General features: G+C 40.4%; 1 protein-coding gene and 1 non-coding gene across 7 annotated transcripts in view; one reads left to right on the top strand and one right to left on the bottom strand.

Annotated features, from left to right (window-relative positions):
* Window positions 1-487: 487 nt before the first annotated feature.
* ZNF674 (zinc finger protein 674) overlaps window positions 488-22,537 on the bottom strand; it is a 46,296-nt gene continuing 24,246 nt past the window's right edge. For 2 of the 6 annotated variants that reach the window (XM_003271040.3, XM_012498840.2), the window contains exon 6: window positions 488-4,080. In XM_003271040.3, coding sequence (XP_003271088.2) covers window positions 2,588-4,080 — 1,493 coding nt within the window. In that variant the 3' untranslated portion in view covers window positions 488-2,587. The remainder of the gene's footprint in view (window positions 4,081-22,537) is intronic. The other 4 variants (XM_030807322.1, XM_030807323.1, XM_012498841.2 and 1 more) reach the window with 3 other exon arrangements.
* LOC115833385 lies at window positions 18,565-18,667 on the top strand. The gene has a single exon (XR_004028822.1). It is a non-coding gene; the product is annotated as a U6 spliceosomal RNA (small nuclear RNA).

Genomic DNA, 22,537 nt, shown 5'->3' with positions numbered 1-22,537 from the left:
CTGACCCTCCAGCAATAAAATATCTGCATATAATTTATGAATCCCCCCAAATTTGACTACTGATAGCTTACTGTTGACCAGAAGCCTTACTGATCATGTATACAGTCCATTAACACGTTTTGTGTATTATATGTGTATTCTATTTACTATTCATTCAGTGAAGTGGATCATAAGAAGTTTTCATCCTCGTCATCTTCACGTTGAATAGGCTGAGGAGGAGAAAGAAGGGTTGATCTTGCTGTCTCAGTGGTGGCACATATGGAAGAAAATCCACATATAAGTGGACATACACAGTTCAAACCCATGTTGTTCAAGGGTCAACTATGTACACACTCAAACCCGTAAGCTCAATCATATGGAAAACAAATGGGCAATATGTATACATATGTGAAAATGGGGTCGTTTTAAGAAGAGAATGATGTTACATATTAAAGACAAAGCTGAGTGGCAGAATGGATGGGAAAAGAAAATAAGCATGCATAAGATACACTTTAAACGATATACTTTATTGGTGATTTCTGGACACTACATTCAAAAAAATTTTTATACATCAATAATCCCCACACTCAAATGCCAATTTACTTAATAATTTGGTGTATTTCTTTCCTAGCTTTTTCCCTCCACACCACACAGATATACCTTTTTGTTCCATGTGTTTATCTATACACACACACCTATGAAATAGGTGAATACAAATTTATATTTATATAGATGAAATACAAATTTATACTTATATGTACATATAACTTTACTTATCACAAAATTTTTATATGTCAACCACCCAGAATCACTGATATAATGGTTCATATACTTCCTGTTTTTACAATATTAATCATATGGTTATTGTTTTATAGTATTTTTTACTTAATGATTTACCATGAACATTTTCCCAAATTTAAGACTATTGTCTTAATTGGTGCATGTTATTTCACCTAATTGACATATCAATTTTTAATCATCTATCATTGGATATTAAATTGTCTTATTTTTTCACTACTTTAAATAATACTGCTGTTATGGAAGATACTCTGAGAATTTTAAATCTTATATTGCTTCACCATAAAATTATTACTCTTTCTTAAAACATGGAGAATTTTAAGTTCTAAGCACTGTTCCTAAGGAAAGTATGTAAAAGCTTACTATGTGCCCTTTCTGTAATGGCTTTGCATTTTTGCACTGAAGATATTGATGAATAATATATGTAAGGTCTCCTGTTTGAGATCTTTGTTTCGGGGATCCTGATGACTCATCCTCTCTTACCCTCTTTAAGGAAGCATTTTTTTCTATTTGTTTAGGAAAATAATCTGGGAGTTTGCCCCACATAGGATATTTTATGCTTTATATTGTTCTTTTAAAAATGTCATACTCACTGAGCGTGGTGGCTCTCGCCTGTAATCCCAGCACTTTGGGAGGCTGAAGCAGGCTGATCACCTGAGGTCAGGAGTTCCAGACCAGCCTGCCCAACGTGGCAAAACCACGTCTCTACTAAAAATACAAAAAAAAAAAAAAATTAGCTGGGTGTGGTGGCGGGTGCCTGTAATCCCAGCTACTTGGGAGGCTGAGGCAGGAGAATCGCTTGAACCTGGGAGGCAGAGGCTGCAGTGAGCCAAGATCGTGCCACTGCACTCCAGCCTGGGCGACAAGAGCGAAACTCCATCTCTAAATAAATAAATAGTCATACTCTACTCCACAGTGAGCATATCTTAAATTTATAATTGTTTGCCACCTCTATACCTCTTCCACAAAATGTTTGGTAAAGAACATGGTAAGTGTGGTGGCTCATATCTATAATCCGAGTGCTTTGGGAGGCAAAGGTGGGAGGATCAATTAACGCTAGGAGTTCAAGACCAGCCTGGGCAACATTGCAAGACCCTGTCTCTATTAATAAAAGAATATAGAGCATGATTCCTCTCATTTCTACCATGGGTTTGTTTATTTATTTATTATACAAGGTCTGGCTATAATGCCCAGGCTGGAGTGCAGTGGCATGATCTCAGTTCACTGCAACCTCTGCCTCCTGGGCTCAAGCCATCCTCCTACTTCAACCTCCTGAGTAGCTGGGACTACAGGTATGCACCACTACACTCAGATAACTTTTGTATTTTTTGTAGAGACAGAGTTTTGCCATGTTGCCCAGGCTGGTCTCAAACTTGTGAGCTCAAGAAATCTGCCCACCTCAGCCTCCCAAAAGTGCTAGGATTACAGGTGTGAGCTACCTACCACGCCTGGCTACCATGATTTTATAAGCTCACTAAATTCTTAGTTTTCCCACATAAATACTCTGATAAACAGTGTCATTTAAATTATTTCTGAAGGCTTTCCCACATAACTACACGCAGTTTTGCCCCTTTTGAATTATTTGACATACAGTTCTTCACTCCTGGGTGAAGAATTCTGGGTGAAAAAACTGATCGCATTTATTGACACCTCTGGAATTATACTTTTGTACTTTTTATTAAGTTAAATGAACATTAACATATGAAGAATTTCCAATATTCTGGACATTTATAAGATTACTCCCCATGATTATTTGACAAATAATGAGACTAGTAATAGTCAAATGACAAATTACTAGTATCTAGTATAATCATAGGTTTTTATCTCCTGTGTGACTTCTCTGATGTTTAATGAGAGTTGACTTCCCACTGAATGCTTTCCCACAGTCTCTGCATTCATAAGGTTTCTCTCCTGTATGAGTTCTGTGATGCACAATAAGAGTTGATTTCACACTGAAGGCCTTCCCACATTCACTACATTTGTAAGGTTTTTCTCCTGTATGAATTCTCTGATGTTTGATGAGAGTTGACTTCCTACTGAAGGCTTTTTTACAGTCAGTGCATTCATAGGGTCTCTCTCCTGTATGAATTCTCTGATGTTTAATCAGTGGTGACTTCTCACTAAAGGCTTTCCCACATTCGTTGCATTTATAGGGTTTCTCTCCTGTATGCATTCTCTGATGTACAATAAGGGTTGACTTTTCCCCAAAGGCTTTCCCACATCTTCTGCATTCATAAGGTTTCTCTCCTGTATGAGTTCTATGATGGACAGAGAGGTGTGACTTTCCACTGAAAGTCTTCCCACATATACTACATTCATAGGGTTTCTCTCCTGTATGAATTCTCTGATGAACGGAGAGGTGTGACTTTCCTCTGAAGCGTTTCCCACATTTACTACACTCATAAATGTTCTCTTTCGTATGAGCTCTCCAATGTTTAGTGGGACTGGGCTTCTCATTAGAGGCTTTCCCATGTTCACTGCACTCAGGTTTCTCACTTGTGTGAATCCTTTGATATATAAGGCTGGACTTAGTACATTTAATACCTTTATAAAATGCTTGTCTAATGTGTGTTTTTTCATGTCTAATAAGATGATATGAACTCTTAAAGGCTTTTGGACATTTGCCACATACAAATGGTTTCTCTCCTGTATGAGTTCGTTGATGTTTAATCAGAGTTGACTTCTGGATAAAGGTTTTTCCACATTCACTGCATTCATAGGGCTTCTCCCCTGTGTGAGTTCTCTGGTGTGCTATGAGGGTTGACTTCTGGCTGAAGGCTTTTGCACATTCACAGCATTCATAAGGTTTCTCTCCGGTGTGAGTTCTTTGATGTACAACTAAGTTTGCTTTCTGGATAAACACTTTTCCACATTCAGTACATTTGTAGAGGTTCTCCCCAGTTTGACTTCTCTGACTTTTTCTAAGGGCTTGCTTTTGGTGGACGGCTTTCCCTCGTTGATTAGGGTCAAAAAATTTCTCTGCAGGTTGAGCTTTATGAAGATTATAATGGAGGCATACTTTCCAATATGCCTTACATCCATCATCTTTCTTTCTTACATAGCTTCTATTTTGACTAAGAAAGTTTAAATTATGTTTTGAACACCTTTCCCATGAATAATATTTAGGGAGTCTTTGTTTTACAGAAACAAAGTCTGTGTTGAGATAAATGATTTTCCTACATATTTTACATTCTTGACCGCTTTCATCCTTCAGTGTTTCCTTGCCTATGAATGCAGCTTGCCACAGAAGTTTGTCTTGGCTTTCCTTGTAGTGATCTATCTGCTCGTCAACTTGCCAGACTTCTAGAAGAAAATGCAATGAATCATCAAACTTGTCTTCCCACTATAATTTATGAAATAACTAATCCCTAAATGCCCAAGCAGTGAACTCCTATCAACATGACTTGAGCTGATGTGGATGGAGGACCCTTCCCATGTCCCAGGCTCAAAATCAAGAAAAGAAATGTATTAGGTATCAAAATGAAGTGGGACTTTAAAGTGAGAGAGTAAACAGAACAGCTTGAGGATTTGAAGGGGACCATAACGCACAAATGTTCAGGAATTCAGTGAAGTCAGAGTGTAATTTTGGCTTAAAGCTTATATATATATATACATATAATTGTATGTGTATATATAGGTGTGTGTGTGTGTGTGTGTGTATGAAAGGTTGCCACTGCTATGAACCTACCAATAACAAGACCAACTTTTAAAATTTTTCAGTTTGTAGGCTCTGTACTATGCTTGTAATCATTTGGATTGAGTTACAGAATTAGGCTTTTGATGTCTTATATATAACATCCTTCTTGCCAATTTCTCTGGCTAGTGGGGAATCTTTCTAGTTCCTGTTTAACAAGCATGGGAGCCCTTGTAGTTCTATATATATATATATATATATATATATGTAGTTCTATATATATATATATATATATATATGTATATATATATATATATATATACATGTATATATACACACACACACACAACTCATGTCTTTATAGCTGAAGACATCACAGAACTTCTAGGGAAAACCAACTCTCACTGAGGAGTTCACAGTAGAAAATTTAAAACCTGGCTGGGCACGGTGGCTCACGCCTGTAATCCCAGCACTTTGGGAGGCTGAGGCGGGTGGATCACGAGGTCAGGAGTTCAAGACCAGACTGGCCAACATGGTGCAACCCTATCTCTACTAAAAATACAAAAATTAGCTGGGCGTGGTGGCAGATGCCTGTAATCCCAGCTATTCAGGAGGCTGAGACAGGAGAATTGCTTGAAGCTGGGAGGCAGAGGTTGCAGTGAGCTGAGATCCCACCACTGCACCCCAGCCTGGGTGACACAGCAAGACTCCGTCTCAAAAAAAAAAAAAAAGAAAAGAAAATTTAAAATCTTAGAAGGAACTGATCTATCATTAGAAAGAATTGACCAATACGTTTAAATATGCTCCCATTCCTAGAACTGTAGATAATAGAACAATCTGTATTTTAAAATAAGTATATTTCAAATGTACAAAGATAAGGTAAGAACTAGACTATGAAGGAAATAGCAGGAAATTTTGAAAAAAGACAGATGAGTATTTTTAAGGTAGGCATTATTTAAAAAAAAAAAAACACTAGGTTGAACAGTAGACTAGCCACAGATAAGACAGATTTAATAAATTAGATGACAGATCTTGGGAAATCATTTAGTCTCTAATAGGCTTCCCTTGGCATAAACATCACACATGTTGGTGCATCTTTGATACTGGAGTTAGAGTGTGGTCTGTGTTCATGATAGGCAGACAGCATAAGGAAGTTAGAGTGTGCTCTGTATTCATGACAGGCAGACAGCATAAGGAAGCCTACACGTGGATGCCTCCAGATTCTGCCTGTGCCTTTTTCCCTTATAATCCAGTTGTTTATCATTACTACATCACTGTAATAAATCTTACCCATGATTACAACTATATGCTGAGTTCCATGAATTTCTCTAGAGAATATCTGAGTATGGGAGTGGTCTTGGGGGACCCCTGATCTAGGCAGTATTTGAAGATGCAATGACTGATTCTTTTCTAAAATGGAAGAAAGGCATGTATCCTACCACTAAATGTCCAAAGTCCTTGAGTGTGGAAAATAAACACGTCTGCACTTAGACAAAGTTCAGTGCAGCCACAAGGCTTTCAAGTCAGAAAGAAAATATTGTAAGCTACCATGAATAAATAAAAGTATCCCCTATAAAGAAATAATTATGTCAACATCAGACTTCTTCAAAAAAGAAGCCAGAAGATTAAAGAATAATATCTTCTCTGTCCCGAGACAAGCTTTCATCTTAGAACTCTATACCCAGATAAATTATCATAAAGAAAGATGACAAAGACATTTTTGGAGAAGAAAAGACAAATAATTTGCCATACACAAAACCTGGCTAAGAATAATGCTTGATACTTCAGTTATTCAGAAAGATAATGACTAAAGAGGAAAAAGAGCGTAAAGAAAATCCAGCAAAGGCAAGAAAAAAGAAGTAATGAAAAGCAGGCTATGTAGAAAATATACTAAAAGAAGAAATACAAATATAGTAATTTCACAATAAATATATATTAACCCTATTAGTTAAATGCCAGCCATATCAAATTGCATTTTAAAAAAAATCAGCTCCAGGTTTTCAGAAGACAATTAGGGCAAAATGACAGAGAAATGTTGAAAATAAAATTACAGGAAAAGGTACACCTGGCACTTAGTAACCAAAATAAAATTGGCAAGATAATGCTTATATGCCAAAAGCAAAGGATAAAAGATGAGAATATTATAAAGCAATTTTCAGGCCGGGCGCGGTGGCTCACGCTTGTAATCCCAGCACTTTGGGAGGCCGAGGCAGGCGGATCATGAGGTCAGGAGATCGTGACCACGGTGAAACCCCGTCTCTACTACAAATACAAAAAATTAGCCGGGTGTGGTGGCGGGCGCCTGTAGTCCCAGCTACTTGGAGAGGCTGAGGCAGGAGAATAGCGTGAACCCGGGAGGCGGAGCTTGCAGTGAGCCGAGATCGCGCCACTGCACTCCAGCCTGGGCGACAGAGCGAGACTCCGTCTCAAAAAAAAAAAAAAAAAAAAAAAAAAGCAATTTTCACTTACGAAGATGTGAAACTCTTAAATATACATGGCAAATTGATTCCACTTATGACGGATAAGAGGTAATACATTTAGTATTATTGAAAATATACAGCCTGGGCAACATGGCAAAACCCATCTCCACAAAAACATACAAAAAATTAGCTGGGCGTGGTGGTGCACACCTATAGTCCCAGCTACTTAGGGGGCTGAGGCAAGAGGATTGCTTGAGCCCAGGAGGTCAAGGTTGCAGTGAGCCATGTACACAACACTACACTCTAGCCTGGGTGACAAAGTAAGACCCTGTCTCAAAAAAAAAAAATACACACATGTGCACACGTGCACAAATACACACACACACACACACACATGCCTTACTACCTATTCCACTTGTAGTTCATACCATAGAGAAATTATGGCAAATTTTAACATGTACAAGAATGACAACAAAATATTAGAAACCACCAAATATCCACCAATAAAGGTATGGAAAATGAACTATGACACTCATATTTCTGCTATTACAGCAGTTAAAATAAATGATCTAAATCTAAAGTATCAGCGTAAAGCTCAAAAGGTAATACTGAACACAGAAAGCAAGTTGCAGAAAGATCCCTATAATTTTTTTTTTTTTTTTTTTGAGATGGGAGTCTCACTGTGTCACCCAGGCTGGAGTACAGTAGCGTGATCTCGGCTCACTGCAACCTCTGCCTCCTGGGTTCAAGCAATTCTCCTGCCTCAGCCTCCCGAGTAGCTGGGATTACAGGCACCTGCTACCATGCCTGGCTAATTTTTGTATTTTTAGTAGAGACAGGGTTTCACCATGTTGGCCAGGCTGGTCTCAAACACCTGACTTCATGCGATCCACCTGCCTTGGCCTCCCAAAGTGCTGGGATTACAGGTGTGAGCTACCGTGCCCGGCCAAGATTCCTATAATTTGCGTGTAACAATCTGGTAATTTTACAAAAAGAATTCTATATTGATTACAGGTACAAATATACGTAGCAAAAGTATAAAAACATAGATTAGAAGGATACTCACAAAATTCATGATACTGTTTACCTGGGGAGGAGATAAGAGGAATAGGCCTCAGGAGGGGAAAAATGGGACTTCAACTTTATTTGTAAACCTCTGTCTCTTTTCTTTTCTTTTTATTTTTTAAATTTTATTTATTTATTTATTTTGAGATGGAGTCTCCCTCTGTCGCTTAGGCTGGAGTGCAGTGGCGGGATCTCGGTTCACTGCAACCTCCGCCTCCCAAGTTCCAGAGATTCTCCTACCTCAGCCTCCTGAGTAGCTGGGATTACAGGCGCGCACCACCACGCCTGGCTAATTTTTGTATTTTTAGTAGAGATGGGGTTTCACCATTTTGGTCAGGCTTGTCTTGAACTCCTGACCTTGTGATATGCCCGCCTCAGCCTCCCAAAGTGCTGGGATTACAGGCGTGAGCCACTGTGCCTGGCCTGTTTCTTTTATTTTTTAAAAAACGACAAAATGTTAACATTTGCTAATACTGGGAAGGAAGTACAAGAGTGTTTGTTAAAATTATGATTTTCTGTACTTTTTTGCAGTTTTAAAAGAAAGGCTTTTAGGCTGGACTTCTGAAATGACAGAGTGAGAGGAAGGACCTCAGTAAATCCTCTTTCCCCCAAAAGTAATGAAAATACTGGCAAAATCAAAAATTATCAAAATCAATCATTTCACGACTTTAGAAATTAACCAAAGGCAAACAATCAATTAAAAATCATTTATTCAAGAAAAACTATGCCGGACGTGGTGGCTCATGCCTGTAATCCCAGCAATTTGGGAGGCCGAGGCGGGTGTATCAACTGAGGTCAGGAGTTCAGGACCAACCTGGCCAACATGGTGAAACCCTGTCTCTACTAAAAATACAAAAATTAGCCAGGCATGATGGCAGGCATCTGTAATCCCAGCCACTCAGGAGGCTGAGGCAGGAAAACCGCTTGAACCTGAGACACAGAGGTTGTAGTGAGCCGAGATTGTGCCATTGCACTCTAGCCTGGGCTAAAAGAGCAAAACTCTGTCACACACACACACACACGCACACACACACACACAAGAAAAAAAAACTAGTAAACCTCAGTAAGAACAGCCAGGTCATGGTTCACTTGGCACTACTACTACTCTTCCTGCTCTCCCACTGGCTCCCCAGCTCCATGAAAACTGGTAGCCTCACAGGTACCCAAGGGGATGACCTGTTTTGGAGCTCTACCAAAAGCCCTATCCCCAGACTGCTGTTGCTATTTGATCTAACTTAAAGCTCAGCTCCAAGAAAAAAAAGGACACTCTATGGTAACTCAAATCCACACAAAGAAATAAAGAGCACCAGTAAAGGTAACCTGTAGGAAAGTGTTAACACAGCAGAACTGATCTTTAGAAGGGCCTGCTCACAGGTCTGGCTCCTGGCTAAAGTCTGGAAACTTGGCTTGTGAAATATTCCCTATGTTGATATGATGGTTTTGCCTGCCTAGGGCACTGAACACCTGTTTTTCTTCTGGGAGTCTGGATGCCCGAACACTAGAGGCTGATGATTTTCTGGTATGATGTGCCTATTTTTAGTGGGTCAAACTGGACTTGCCCACAGACAAAGTGAAAGGAGCTTAAAAAAAAGGCCTAGCTTGCCGCTTGGATGTGCAGTGCAGCTGTCTGGCCCTGTAGCATCTTGGCTTTGCATGGGAAAAAAAAAAAAAAAAAAAAAACTATCCCTGTGGGGATTTATTTCCTACCAGGCACCCAGAAATACTGCTGGCAGTGATCCCATATGGGGATATGTCAGAGCACCTGAGATAAAGGGGGTAAAATCTTATAAGCTGAAACAGAGAAAAAAATTACATCAAGTATCAATAATCAGAATAGCTTTACACTGAAAATTAGATGACAATGGAGCAATGCCTTCGAAAGTCTAAGGGAAAGACATTTCCATCCTAGAACTCTACTCCAAGCCAAACTCTCCATCAGGAGTCAAACACTTGTAGACATCCAAAAATCTCAAAACTTCATCTCCCATGGGCCTACATCCTTTCTTAGGAAAGTACTTGAAGACTGTGCTCCAACCAAATGAGGAAGGGGGCATGGCATAAAGAAAATATGGAACCCAGCAATGCAGAAGGTGAAGGGAATCCCCAGAATGACACTGAAGAGCAATGTCAGGATGGTAGCTGCACAAGAAGGAATGAGGATAATCCACCCAGATGAGAGCAGGTCAGAAGGCTCCAGAAAAACTCAGGGATATGACACTGAGGAAATCCTTGATATCTCCAGAAGCGCTCAGAGTCACTCTAGACAACTGGTGATAAGTATATGGAGGAAGAAACAAATGAAAGAAACAAAACAAGCCAGGAGAAGTGGTTCACTCCTGTAATCCCAGCACTTTGGGAGGCCGAGGCAAGAGAATGACTTGAGTCCAGGAGTTTGAGACCAGCCTAGACTGTCAGTCCAATGAGACCCCGTCTCTATAAAAAACTTAAAAAATTAGCTGAGTGTGGTAGTGCACAGCTGTAGTCCCAGCTACTCGGGAGCCTGAGATGGGAAGATCGCTTGAGCCCAGGAGTTCGTAGCTGCAGGCTGCAGTGAGCCAAGACCATACCACTGCACTCCAGCCTGGGCAATACAGCAAGACTCTGTCTCCAAAAAAATAATTATTAACCAAAGGAACACAGTTATGCAGGGAAGGTAAATTAATCATAGATTACTATGTGGCTTGGCTGTGTATAGTATTTATATATACAGTTAGCCCTCTGTATCCATGGGTTTTACGTCTGTGGATTCAACCAACCAAGGATCAAAACCCACAAATACGAAGGGCCAATTATACCATGCCATTTTATATAAGGGACTTGAGTATCAGTGGATTCTGGTATCCATGGAGGTTCTGGAACAAATCCCCTGCAGATACAGAGAGCTAACTGTATAGTCATATTGTAAAAAATAGTACTGATGGAAAACAAATTTATGGTATAATCACATTGGGACTATTGGGAAACAAGAAGTCTATGTACATACGCGTGCCTTTGGGTGGGTGACAGGAGCAGCGTGGTGAGTTCAATCTTAACCTTCCACAGTGAAACATTTCAAATAAGTTTTGTAAAATATATGTAAGTTATAAACAATAGTAATACCAAAAATAATACCTGTGTATCCACCACCCATTAAAACAAATTATAGTTATCTTTGAAGTTCTTCATATGCCCATTTCATTTTCTTTCTTTTCAGGTAATCAATATCCTAAATTTTATGCTTCTCATGCCCTTCACTTTCTTTACAGTTTCACCACATTTATTTTATTCTTTAAACCTCAGGCATGACCTACTTTAATAAAACTAAGACTTTTTTTAAATCAAGAGAATACTGCCTTAGGTTGGTAAATCGGACATCTCAGATGAAACATAATGGTCTAGAAAAATGACCAGAATTGACAGAAAATACAAGAAGCTTGAATAAATCAATAATTGTTTTTTAAATTATAAAAACTGACTCCATAATCAAGTCTTGCCATATCCAGATGGTTTTGAAAATGATTAGTATCAAACTCTCAGGAAACTAAATTTCAGTCACAGTTTCAAAAATTACAAGAAGGAAAAGTACTCAGTTTATTTTATGCAGCTAGTATAACCTTGGATACCAGAATAAGAGAAGAAAGTACAAAAAAAAGAAAATCTAAGATCTATTTTACTTCTAAACATTAATGCAAAATTCATAGGTTAAATACTAGTAAAATCAATTCTAAATTAATTTTTTAAAATGCTTCACAATTAAGTAGAGTTTAGCACAGGAACACAAGAACACTTCAATATCAGAAATTTATTCATGTAATCTACCACATTAATAGATTAAAGGAAGAAAAACTTGTCTCCTCAACATATGCAGAAAATAAGCATTCAAGAAAATACAACACTCATTAGCAATTTTTTAAAATGTCTTACTAGGCTGGGGTGGTGGCTCACGCCTGTAATCCCAGCATTTTGGGAGGCCGAAGTGGGTGGATCACCTGGGGCCAGGAGTTCAAGACTAGCCTGGCCAACATGGTGAAATCCCATCTCTACTAAAAAATACAAAAAATTAGCTGGGTGTGGTGGTGGATGCCTATAATCCCAGATACTTGGGAGGCTGAGGCAGGAGAATTGCTTGAACCCGGGAGGCGGAGGTTGCAGTGAGCCGAGATTGCACCATTGCACTCCGGCCTGGGTAACAGAGCACGACTCTGTCTCAAACCAAAAACAAAAACAAAACGAAACAAAAGTCTTATTAACAAAACAGGACTAATAAAAGGGGCTCTTGATGAAAGATATCTTTCAAAATACCACATCAAATATCATATTTAATAGTGAAAGCTATAGAAATTACATCATTTCTGTGCCTCTGTTTTTTTTTCATATATAAAACAGGGATAACAACCAGCCTACTTTACAGGGTCATTGGGAGGATTCAACTATTTAATATGTGCAAAGCATACAGAGCAATGCATTTGTGGCACAGGGCAAGCATTCAAATGCTGCTTATCATTTTATTAGAATCATTGTCTTCATGATTATTTCCACTAAAATCAGAAACAAATAATGCAATATCATTGTATCTATTAAACATTGTACTACAGGTCCTAATTCATTGAGAGAAGAAAAAGAAATAAAATGTATAATTGGAAAAGACAATTGCCTTTATAAAGATAATTATTCACATAGAAGACCCAAGAGAATAAAAAAAGATTAGTATTAATAAAAGCCTTCAGAACGATTTCTGTACATATGATTTTATGAATATCACTAGCATTCTCATATACTAATATTAACCAATTAGAAGATGTGACAGGAAAGAAGATCCCAATCACAAATGCAACAATAACTCAGAGGTATCTAGGAAGAAATTCAACAAAAAATGCACAAGATCTTCCTGACAAAAAATTTGAAACATTATTAAATGACATAAAAGGAAAACTGAGTAAGAGTTCACTGAAAGGAAAATTCAATAGTATAAAGATGCCAATTCCCAACCCACTCCCAATTCATTTCTAAACACATGCAATTGCAATTGGAATCCCAGAGTTTTCCTTGGAACTCAACAAACGAATCCTAAAATTCCTGTGGGAGACCAAAGGATCAAAGGAGATAAGGGGACTAAAGCCTATTAGCTCTTAATAACATTAACTGATAAGAATGGTACAACGGGCGGGCGCAATGGCTCATGCCTATAATCCCAACACTTTGGGAGGCTGAGGCCGGTGGATCACCTGAGGTCGGAGTTCAAGACCGGCCTGGCCAAGATGGCGAAACCCTGTCTCTACTAAAAATACAAAAATTTGCCGGGCATGGTGGCATGTGCCTGTAATCCCAGCTACTCAGGAGGCTGAGACAGGAGAATTGGTTGAACCCAACAGGCGAAGGCTGCAGTAAGCCAAGATCACACCATTGCACTCCAACCTGGGCAACAAGAGTGAAACTCCATCTCCAAAAAAAAAAGGGGGGTGCTCGCCTGGGCACAGTAGAGCAACTGTGTTTTGTCCGGGCGCCACAGTGGCTCACGCCTGTAATCCCAGCACTTTGGGAGGCCGAGGCGGGCAGATCACCTGAGGTTAGGTGTTTGAGACCAGCTTGGCCAACAAGGTGAAACCCCATCTCTACTAAAAATACATAAAATTAGCCGGCCGTGGGGCATATGCCTGTAATCCCAGCTACGCAGGAGGCTGAGGCAGGAGAATCACCTGAACCTGGGAGGTGGCGGTTGCGGTGAGCCGGTATCATGCCATTGCACTCCAGCCTGGGCAACAAGAGCAAAACTCCGTCTCTAAATAAATAAATACATAAATTCCAGGCAGGTTTTAAGAAAATAAACAGCAAACATTTAAATTTTTAAAAAATTATATAAAAATATTTTTATGTGCTCAGCCAAAAAAAAAAAAATCACTTAAAATTACACAAAAAGGGTCAGGCATGGTGGCTCATGCCTGTAATCCCAGCACTTTGGGAGGCCGAGGCAGGAGGATAACCTGAGGTCAGTAGTTCAAGATCAGCCTGGCCAACATGGTGAAACCCCGTCTCTACTAAAAATACAAATATTAGCTGTGCGTGGTGGCACGCACCTGTAGTCCCAGCTACTCGGGAGACTGAGGCAAGAGAATCGCTTGAACCCGGGAGGCAGAGGTTGCAGTGATCCGACATCGCGCCACTGCACTCCAGCCTGGCAACGAGTGAGACTCCGTCTCAAAAAAAAAAAAAAAAAAAAAAAAAGAATATGAACAGGCAAGCCACAGAAGAGGAACTCTAACTAGTCAATAACATATGAAATGATAAATACTTTCAATAGTAATCAGGGAAGTGAAAATTACAATAACATACCAATTTACCCTTGCCATATTACCAAAATTTAAAATCTATAATTCTGTGTGTGTGTGTGTACACGAGTCTAAATCACACACTATCTGTAACATTAATTTTGCCACATAAGGTCATAGAGCTTTGCATTTTAACATTGATGATTCCTATTCAAAAGCTAAATTCCATACATTTCACGAAGCTGTATCTGCCCACCTGGCTGCAATCCATGCTTTTAGGGAATTAATTTGACATGATGTTAAAACCAGCTCTTTTTATTTCAAAGACTGGTAATAAAATACTAACAAGTATTTTCCCAGTCCACAGGCCTTTACGGGACTCAAAAGGAATAGGTCAAAACCACTTAATGTCCTTTATCTCTAACAAACCCTTTAAAAGCATAAGAGTGTTGGCCGGGTGTGGTGGCTCACACCTGTCATCCCAGCACTTTGGGAAATGGAGGCAGGCAGATCACTTGAGTCCAGGAGTTCAAGAGCAGCCTGGGCAACATGGCGAAACCCTGTCTCTACCAAACAAACAAACTTAGCCAGGTGTCGTGGCATGTGCCTGTAGTCTCAGCTACTCTGAAGGCTGAGGCAGAAGGATCAATTGGGCCCAGGAGGTTGAGGCTGCAATGAGCCAAGATGGCGCCACTGCTCTCCAGCCTAGGCAACAGAGAGAGAGCCTCTCTCAAAAAATTTTAAAAAGAAGAAAAACAAAGTATAAGAGTGTTAAGGTTGAAGAAGCTAAGGAAGAAAATTTCTTTAGAGATAGCCATTGGAAAGCTGCGGCATTTTCTCTCTCCAATAGGTGAGTGAGGAGTGTGTTCACCCCACCCCAATCTGATGAGAAGGATTTCAAAGAGATGACCTGTTTGATATACATCCACTAAACTTTAGGGGACACAGAGAACTTGGCACCTGACTTTCACGTAGAAAAACTTTATAAATGACAGGCTGAGGCAGTCTGTGGTAGTAGAGAAAAGGTTGCATGGGGGTGAACTGTGGGTCTTACCCCCACAATCACACACACTCCACAAGCCAGATGTGGACCCTCTGGACATGAACAGGGCTGGGTTACTTTGGAAAGAGGGCTTTTTGCTAGCATCAAGGTGACCTCAGCAAAAAGAGACTGAAGGTACACCATGGGGCCTGGGGATATATTAAATAACTGGTTGGGAAAGTGGCCCTTCCTGCATCAAGGAAATTGCAGTCAGGGGGCTCCAGCTAGGACATCTCCAAGGAAACATAAAGTGTCAGGAACAGGAAGAATCAGTCTTTGGAATCTGCAACATAGAGAGGGCATCAATATTAGATTACAACTTTGTCAGTTAGGTCAAACTTTTTTTGCCCATTGTATCTCCTTCCTTACCCACTACACTCAAGGGCCAGAGATGGCCTAGGTGTTGAGTGGGGGAGAAAGGGGAAGGAGAAGAGATAGCTGGAAGAGTAAAGAAAGAAAACACTGAGCATGCTCTTTTTGCCACTAAAATCTTTCAGCCTGAAGCAGGTATTTGCTGGGAGAGAGCTTTTCCTTTAAATGAACTTCATCGTTTTCAATACTATATGTGATTAGACTTACTTTAAAACTAAAATAAGACTACCACTGACCCTCAGAAATTGAAAGGATAAGGGACTATTAAGAACAACTTTATACTAATAAATTTGACAGACAAAACTGATAAACTTCTTGAAAGACACAAATTATTGGCTAGGCGTGATGGTGCATGCGTATAATCCCAACACTCTGGGATACCTAAGTGGGCGGATCACCTGAGGTCACGAGTTCAAGACCAGCCTGGCCAACATGCCAAAACCCCATCTCTACTAAAAATACAAACATTAGCCAGGCATGGTGGTGTACGCCTGTAATCCCAGCTACTCGAGAGGCTGAGACACGAGAATCGCTTGAACCTGGGAGGCAGAGATTGCAGTGAGCCGAGTTGGTGCCACTGCATTCTAGCCTGAGTGACAGAGCGAGACTGTCTCAAAAAAAAAAAAAAAGGAGAAAAGAAAGACACAAATTATGAAAGCTCATTCAAGAAGAAATAGATCATCTGAATAACCCAGTATCTATCAAACTTTTAAGGAAGAAAGAATACAATTCTACATAAACTCTTCCAAAGAATTGGAAAAAGGAGGAAATACTTCCCAACTTGTTCTGTGATCTTATTATCTTGATTGTGGTGATGTGATCCTGGGTATATACATGTCAACACTTACCAAACTGTTTGCTTTATTTTTTATTTTTTGGAGACAGGGTCTTGCTCTATCACCCAGGCTGGAGTACAGTAGAACAATCATAGCTCACTGTAACCTGAAACTCCTAGGCTCAAGTGATCCTCCCACCTTAGCTTCCTGAGTAGCTACGACTACAGGCATGTGCCACCATGCCCAGCTAATGTTTTTTATTTTTGGTAGAGATGGGGTCTTGCTATGTTGCTCAGGCTGGTCTTGAACTTCTGGTCTCAAGCGATCCCCCCACCTCAGCCTCCCCAAGTGCTAGAATTACAGGTGTGAGCCACTGTGCCCATCCCTGTTTAAGTACGTATAATTTCTTGTATGCCAAATTAAACCACAGTAAAGGGTTTAAAATAGCTAAATCAGTACTTAGAGATAGTTATGGCATTCACAATGCTTATATTAGAAAAGAAGGGTCTCAAATGATGACCTAAGCATCCATCTTATGAAACTAGAAAAAGAGCAAATTAAATTCAAACTAGCAGAAAGACAGAAATAAAAAAGATAAAAGCAAGAATGAATGAAATCGAGGTTTCCATTTCTAGCCACAATGGAGTAAGTCTACTACAGCCTCTCCTACTGATTATTGCAACAAAAATCTCTGGACAAAATACATAAAGTAACTACCTGAGGACTCTGACAAGTCAACAAAACCAGGAAGACTACAGAGGTGAGCCAAAAAGCAGAGAAGCAACTCATACATCAGTGGGGTCCCCTTTTATCCCTCATCTTCTCTCTCAAGACTTTGACCCAAATACAGGTCCCAGTGACTTATGAACATACACAAGTCCCGAGTTCATCCAGGGACTCTTCACTCAAGAGAAAGCAAAGCCACATACCCTTGAGAACTGAACTAAGATTTAAGCCACAGCTCAAGTCTGAGACTAACACCTGAGTGACAAATGTAAGCAGGGCAGTGAAGGCTTTGAACACTGCCCAAAGACTGAACCCACCACTCGAGTCTCTAACCCCTAAATGGCACATGCACACGACAGATGGAAAGGCTTTGAAAACTGAACTGGTTGGAACTGACACCCATAGAAGGTGAGACAGACCTAGTGGTTTATTACCTGATAAAGATGAAAAGCAATAAGGGGCTGGGCGCGGTGGCTCTTGCCTGTAATCCCAGCACTTTGGAAGGCCAAGGCGGGTGGATCACTTGAGGTCAGGAGTTCAGGACCAACCTGGCCAACATGGCAAAACCCGTCTCTACTAAAAACACAAAAAATTAGCCGGGCATGGTGGCAGGAGCCTGTAATCTCAGCTACTTGGGAGGCTGAGGCAGGAGAATTGCTTAGACCTGGGAGGCAGAGGTTACAGATTGCGGTGAGCTGAGATTGTGCCTCTGCACTCCAGTCCGGGCAACAGAGTGAAACTCCGTCTCAAAAAAAAAAGAAAAAGAAAAAAGAAAAGCAATAATGACACAGTCACCACTATCCAGGATAGAATCCAAAATTATTCAACATAACAACCAATCACAAAAATATGACCAATTCTCCAGGGAAAAAGATAATTAACAGATGCCAATCCTGAAATAACCTAGGTGCTGGAAATATCAAAGACATTTAAGTAGTTATGACATCTAAGCTCCATGAGGTAATGGCAAACACCTGAAATGAATGGATAAATAGAAGTTCTCAACAGAAAAACAGAAAATGTAAAAATAAAAAAATTGTAAAAATGATTGGAAAAAAAAAAAACAGGGCCTCTGGGGACCTGCAGGACAATACCAAAAGGCCCAATGTACGTGTCATTAGAGTCTTCAAAGAAGGAGAAGAGACTAGTGTAGAAAAAAAATTGCAAAAAATAATAACCAAAAACTTCCCGTATTTGGAAAAAGACATGTATTTACAGACTCAAGAAGCACAGCACACCAGAATCAATATAAACTCAAAAGAAACACCAGAAACATTATAATCAAAAGCCTGGAAAGCCAACTTAAAACATTTCTATGCAGCCAGAGGAAAAAAAGGTACACTGCCTACAAGCAAACAAGGATTCAAAGGACTGCAAAATTCTCATCAGAAACAGTGGAGGTCAGAAAACAATGGAACATCTTAAAAATACTAAAGGAAAAGAAATGTCAATCCATAATTCTACATCCAGCAAAAACACCCTTCAAGAATGAAGACAAGTGCTCACTGTCTAAAATTGGAACATATACTAAAATTGGAACAATACAGAGAAGATTAGCATGGCTCCTGTGTAAGGATGACATGCAAATTTGTGAAGGGTTTCATATTTTTTATAACACAGAGGATAAATGCTTGAGGGGATGGATACGCCATTCACTCTGATATGATTATTACACATCATATGCCTGTATCAAAATATCTGATGTACCCCATAAACATATATACCTACTATTTACCCATAAAAATAAAAATTAAAAAAAAAGAAGAAGAAGTGTAAAAATTATCAGGTGAAGGAAAATTAAGAGATTTTTGTCAACAGCAGACTTCTTCTAAGAGAAATGCTGTAGGTTCTTCTTCAGGTGAAGGGAGATGATATCAGAGGGAAACATGGAACTTTGGGAATAAATGAGGAGCAACAGAAATGGCAAAATATCTGGGTAAATGTAATGGATAATTTTTCTTCTTTTGAATTCTTTAAGATATATATGATAGTTGAAAGCAAAAAAAATATAACACTGTCTGGGGATTTAAAATGTTATTAGATGTAATATGTTCAAAAACTGTAACATGAAAGAAATTAACCACATCTATACTGTTGTAAAGCTTCTATGTATTACTTTAAGTATTAAACTATAAGTAGAATGTGAAAGGTTGTGTGTGACTATCTTAGTGTCTACAGCAGCCACTGATTTTAAAAAATAACAACCAGGCATGACATCACACACCTGTAGTCCAAGCTACTTGGGAGAGTGAGGCAAGAGGATTGCTTGTGCCCAGGAGCTCAAGACCAGCCTGGGCAACATAGTGAGACCCCATCTTAAAAAATAAATAAATAGGCCAGGCGTGGTGGCTCACACCTGTAATCCCAGAACTTTGAGAGGCTGAGGCGGGCGGATCATGAGGTCAGGAGATCGAGACCATCCTGGCTAACACGGTGAAACCCTGTCTCTACTAAAAATACAAAAAAAAAAAAATAGCTGGGCATTCTGGTGGGTGGCTGTAGTCCCAGCTACTTGGGAGGCTGAGGCTGGAGCATGGTGTGAACCCGGGAGGCGGAGTTTGCAGTGAGCCGAGATCACATCACGCCATTGCACTCCAGCCTGGGCGATAGAACAAGACTCTGTCTCTAAATAAATAAATAAATAGGGCAGGACACAGTGGTTCACGCCTGTAATCCCAGCACTCTGGGAGGCTGAGGTGGGTGGATCACCTGAGGTCAGGAGTTCAAGATCAGCCTGACCAATATGGTGAAACCCCGTGTATACTAAAAATACAAAACTTAGCCAGGCATGGTGGTGTGCGCCTGTAGTCCCAGCTACTCGGGAGGCTGAGACAGGAGAAACACTGGAACCCAGGAGGCAGAGGTTGCAGTGAGCCAAGATCGCACCACTGCGCTCCAGCCTGGGCAACAGAGCAAGACACCATCTTAGATAGATAGATAGATAGATAGATAGATAGATAGATAGATAGATAGGCCAGGTGTGGTGGCTCATGCCTGGAATCCCAGCACTTTGGGAGGCTGAGGCGTGTGGATCACGTGGGGTCAGGAGTTCGAGACCAGGCTGGCCAACATGGTGAAGCCCCATCTCTACTAAAAATACAAAAATTAGCTGGGTATGGCAGTGTGCATGTGTAGTCCCAGCTACTCGGGAGGCTGGGGCAGGAGAATCACTTGAACCAGGATGGTGGAGCTTGCAGTGAGCCAAGATCGCGCCACTGCACTCCAGCCTGGGCGACAGAGCGAGACTCGCTCTCAAAAATAAATAAATAAATAAATAAATAAATAAAAATAAATAAATACATACATAAAAATTTAAAAACAAGGAGACAGTGACAAAAAGTAAAGAGGTATGTTTAAAAAATAATATTTAAATTATAATTGCACTCCTGGAAATTCATCCCAGAGAAATAAAAACTTATTACAAAAACCTACACAGAAATGTTTGTAGCAAATGTATTCGTAATAGCCCAACACTGGATACAACCTAGATGTCCTTCAACAGGTGAACGGTTAAACAAACATGCATACCATGGAATGCTACTCAGCAATAAAAAGAATCAAGCTTGATACATACAACAACCTGAATGAATCTCTGGAGGATTATGCTGAGTGAAAAAGAACTAATCCCTTAAATTTACATACAGTATGATTCCATTATGTAACATTTTTCAAATGACGAAATCATAGAAACAGAGAACATATTAGTAGTTACCAGGCTATAAGAGGAGATGGGCTGGGAGAAAATCAATATGACTATAAAAGAGTTACGGCCAGGGGTGGTGTCTCACACCTGTAATCCCAGCACTTTGGGAGGCCAAGTTGGGCGGATCGCTTGAGGTCTGGAGTTTGAGACCAGCCTGGCCAACATGGTGAAACCCCATCTCTACTAAAATACAAAACTTAGCCAGGTGGTGGCGGGCGCCTGTAATCCCAGTTACTCGGGAGGCTGAGACAGGAGAATCGCTTGAACCCAGGAGGCAGAGGTTGCAGTGAGACCAGATCGCGCCATTGCACTCCAGCCTGGGCCACACAATGAGACTCCATCTCAAAAATAAATAAATAATAAAAAGAGTGACATGAGGGATCCTTGCAGTGACAGAAATGTTCCATATTTGATCTGTATAGATGTCAATATCCTGGTTGGGATACTGTACTACAGTTCTGCAAGATGTTACCTACCAATGGGGGGAATTGGATAAAGGGTACATTACGATCTCTTTGTATTACTTCTTACAAGTGCATGAGAATGTATAATGATCTCAAAACTAAAAGTTTAAGAAAATATTCAAATGTTCCAAAGAAGAGAGGAATGGGAAAATAGAATAACAACAATCAGAAAAAGGGGGACAAAGAAAGAAATAATAAAATGGTAGACCTACATCCAACAATGTCAATAATTACAAAAACACACCAATTAAAAGGCAGATTGTCAGTTGAGATTAAACAAGATTCAACTATATCATGTCTACGAGAAATGCAATTTAAATGGAAAGAATCTCTGTTCAACAAGAGACACAAGAAAGACAGTCTAGACTGGGCGCAGTGGCTCACGACTCTAATCCCAGCACTTTGGGAGGCCGAGGTGGGCGGATTGCCTGAGCTCAGGAGTTTGAGATCAGCATGGGCTACATGGTGAAATCCTATCTCTACTAAAACACAAGAAATTAGCTGGGCATGGTGGTGGCATGCCTCTAATCCCAGCTACTTGGGAGACTGAGGCAGAAGAATTGCTTGAGCCCAGGAGGTGGAGGTTGCAGTGAGCCAAGATCACACCACTGCACTCCAGCCTGGGTGACAAAGCAAGACTCTGTCTCAAAAAAAAAAAAGACAATCTAACAAAGGGACAGTATGCTTGCAATAAAGCATTAATATGTACTCTACCGAAAATAGTGCCACCAGGCATGGTGTCTCATGCCTGTAATCCTAACGCTTTGGGAGACTGAGGCAGGTGGATCGCTTGAGCCCAGGTGTTTGAGACCAGTCTGGGCAACACGGCAAAACCCCATCTCTACAAAAAAATACAAATATTAGCTGGGTGTGGTGGTGCATGCCTGTAGTACCAGCTACTCAGGACGCTGATGAGGAAGTAGGATCACCTGAGCCCAAGGAGGTTGAGGCTGCAGTAAGCCATGATTTCCTGGGCAACAAAGTGAGACACTGTCTCAAAAAAAAAAAAAAAAAGGAAAAAAAGAAAACAGTACTATGGGCCGGGCGCAGTGGTTCACGCCTGTCATCCCAGTCTTTTGGGAGGCCAAGGCAGGGGGGCGGGGGGGGGGCGGTGGATCACCTGAGGTCAGGAGTTCAAGACCAGCCTGGCTGACATGGCAAAACCCCATCTCTACTAAAAATACAAAAATTAGCCGGGTATGGTGGCACGTGCCTGCAATCCCAGCTACTCGGGAGGCTGAGGCAGGAGAATTGCTTCAACCCAGGAGGCAGAGGCTGCAGTGAGCTGAGATCTCCCCACTGCACTCTACCCT

This window comes from Nomascus leucogenys, chromosome X (genome assembly GCF_006542625.1).
Source record: "Nomascus leucogenys isolate Asia chromosome X, Asia_NLE_v1, whole genome shotgun sequence".
Taxonomy (NCBI): Eukaryota; Metazoa; Chordata; class Mammalia; order Primates; family Hylobatidae; genus Nomascus; species Nomascus leucogenys.
Note: the sequence above shows the minus strand (reverse complement) of the source record. Positions and strands in the feature narration are given on the sequence as shown.